This window comes from Sardina pilchardus, chromosome 3 (assembly GCF_963854185.1).
Source record: "Sardina pilchardus chromosome 3, fSarPil1.1, whole genome shotgun sequence".
In the NCBI taxonomy this organism is placed as follows: Eukaryota; Metazoa; Chordata; class Actinopteri; order Clupeiformes; family Clupeidae; genus Sardina; species Sardina pilchardus.
In genome coordinates, this window is record NC_084996.1 from 30,931,066 (window position 1) to 30,933,565 (window position 2,500).

At 40.8% G+C, this 2,500-nt stretch overlaps 1 protein-coding gene across 4 annotated transcripts in view; it reads right to left on the minus strand.

The window, feature by feature from the left end:
* Positions 1–2,500, minus strand: part of pde4a (phosphodiesterase 4A, cAMP-specific) — a 59,825-nt gene that overhangs the window by 19,219 nt on the left and 38,106 nt on the right. For all 4 annotated transcript variants that reach the window (XM_062532830.1, XM_062532828.1, XM_062532831.1 and 1 more), the window contains one exon: positions 2,291–2,340. In XM_062532830.1, coding sequence (XP_062388814.1) covers positions 2,291–2,340 — 50 coding nt within the window. The remainder of the gene's footprint in view (positions 1–2,290; positions 2,341–2,500) is intronic.

Sequence of the window (2,500 nt, forward strand, 5' to 3'; positions counted from 1 at the left end):
CAGCAACGTGTGTGTGATGTCAAGGATTCCATTTGTTCAAGTTTTCCTTCTCAGCCAGGCATGACAAGAGGGCTCAAAGTCAACATGCAAAGCTAACAGGAAAAACGGTACAAATAAACTCACACACCACAGTCTAAACAGAGAAGCTGTTGCCTTTACGAGTTGACTTTGAGTCCAAAAAGAAAAGTCTTCGTAGAAACTAAGTAGTGGCTGAGCCCAAACTAGTTAACACCTTTCTTGAATACTCTATTGTGATTGGTCTAAACAGGTCAAAATCCTTCAGTCACCACCCATTACTCATATTATAACTTGAATACTCTATGATTGGCCCAAACATGTCAAAATCCTTCACTCACTACCCATTACTCATATCACATTCTATTATAACTTGTCATGACAGTCAGTGCTTGCTTGTATTGGCACAGTACAATGTTGCCATAACGCCATAATGATGCCATACTTTTTTGACGCTATGACAGTTTATTGTTTTGAGTGCGTAATATTGTTAGTTGTTATGGCATGTTATGTAATGTGTCATGTCAATCATGCCAACAACACGCTCCTATATCATTGAACAGCAACTGTTGATTTAAAACTGGATATGATGACTGACGGTCATACCATATGGAAGTTTACAGTACAGTGTTAACAATATCTTTGTCATGATCGCCAACCATAGACAAAGTCCATCACTCTGTAGAGTCTGTCATCCTCTGGAGGATGCTTAAAAACACATCCCAAACAGAAAGGACTTGACCACTGAGGCCCACGTTGGTGGTCAGCTGACTTTTTGATCATTCTATTCTATTCTATTCTAATCTACTCTAAACTGTATTCTATTCTATATTATATATATATAAGCAGACCACGTGACTTTCAAACTGAGGTTGGCTGTTCTGTTGCACTTTCTCCATGCATAAATTATTCACTGATAGAACCATTAATTTATTCTGTTTATAAAATACACTGACAGGGTACACGAAAACAACTGCAGCAGATAATGAGCAAAAAACCAGCACCACCAACCGTTGTTGACATCAGCGGACTGCACCACCACAGGAAGACATCCTAATGCTATCTGAGATGCTGACGTAAACTAAATGAACTCTTTTCTCTGACACAAGAAAAAATATTCCATGAGTGGAATATTGAGGCCAATAACAAATATTTTGTAGTTGCACTCTATCTTTACACTTTTCTAATCATGCTCTGTCATTAATACTTCTGGCTTTAGTAGCCTATGGCCATTTACTGAAACTGATCTGCAATAGGCTACGTCAGCCGAAAGCTGACTACGGCTATAGGCTCATTCCATAGGCTCATGCTATTTTGTCACAATTTGGAAAAGGGTTGATGACTGGGGTGTTATTTTGGCTATATGTACAGTACCATAACTCAGCTATGTGTCATGGGTTCAGAGGCCAGGGTGCACAGATTCATGAGGAATCTCTGTGGCCTAAGTCAGTAAGTCACTATGGAGATGAGGAATCTCTGTGGCCTAAGTCAGTAAGTCACTATGGAGATGAGGAATCTCTGTGGCCTAAGTCACAGTAAGTCACCTTGGAGATGAGGAATCTCTGTGGCCTAAGTCAGTAAGTCATCTTGGAGATGAGGAATCTCCATCTGCATTCTGCACAGTAAGTCACGAGTACAAGGGGGGATGACCTGGGATATTGTCACTCGTGGAATGCCTCTCATCCAATCAGATAATAATAAATAGCTAGACTAGACTTAACTGTTGTAAAATACTAATCTGTCACATACTTGGTATCTCAGACTCAACTGGTTAAGTGGGTAGAGTGTTTGTCCTTTCTACCAACCAGAAATAGCGATAATCTTGTGTTTAAAGCTTGCTTGTTGTTAGCCAACTACTTCTAGAGTATGGCTATGGCTCCAGCCTCTATACAGGCCGTAGAATCCAAGAAATTCCAGAATGCATAGAGAGAATCTAAAAAGCTTTGAAAATAGGTTTGTCTTTCTAACCACAGATAAGACATTCAAAAAATCATATGCTACAAAATTAAAATGCTCACAGGCTGATAATAATTAAGGGGCCTACGGCAGTCATATGCAATCCTGCACTTGCCTACTGTCAGTGATTCACTACTCCAATAAGTGAACCACATGACGATGCCCTTCAACTGTAAAAAAAAAAAAAATCGAGGTGTTAATATGCTGGCAAAGTGAGGCTGCGTTCGGAACTGAAAGAGGATGTGTGAGACATTGTGTGGGAGAGTGCTAGTGTGGGATAACGTTCACAAGTGACGAAGTAACAGCACACTAAACATACCAGAGAGCGTTGCCTTGGGAACAGTGGGTTGGCTTGTCACTGGTGACCTCCTGTGGACGAAAGAGGAAGTGCATGAAACGGAAGTGTGTGTGAGCGCCCTCTTCTGGCTCAAAATGCCAACAGCTCCGCTCAGTGAGAGTAGAATGTGTTTAGTTCTCAGATACTAATTACATGGCATTGCTAGTGTGTGTGTGTGTGTGTGTGTGTGTG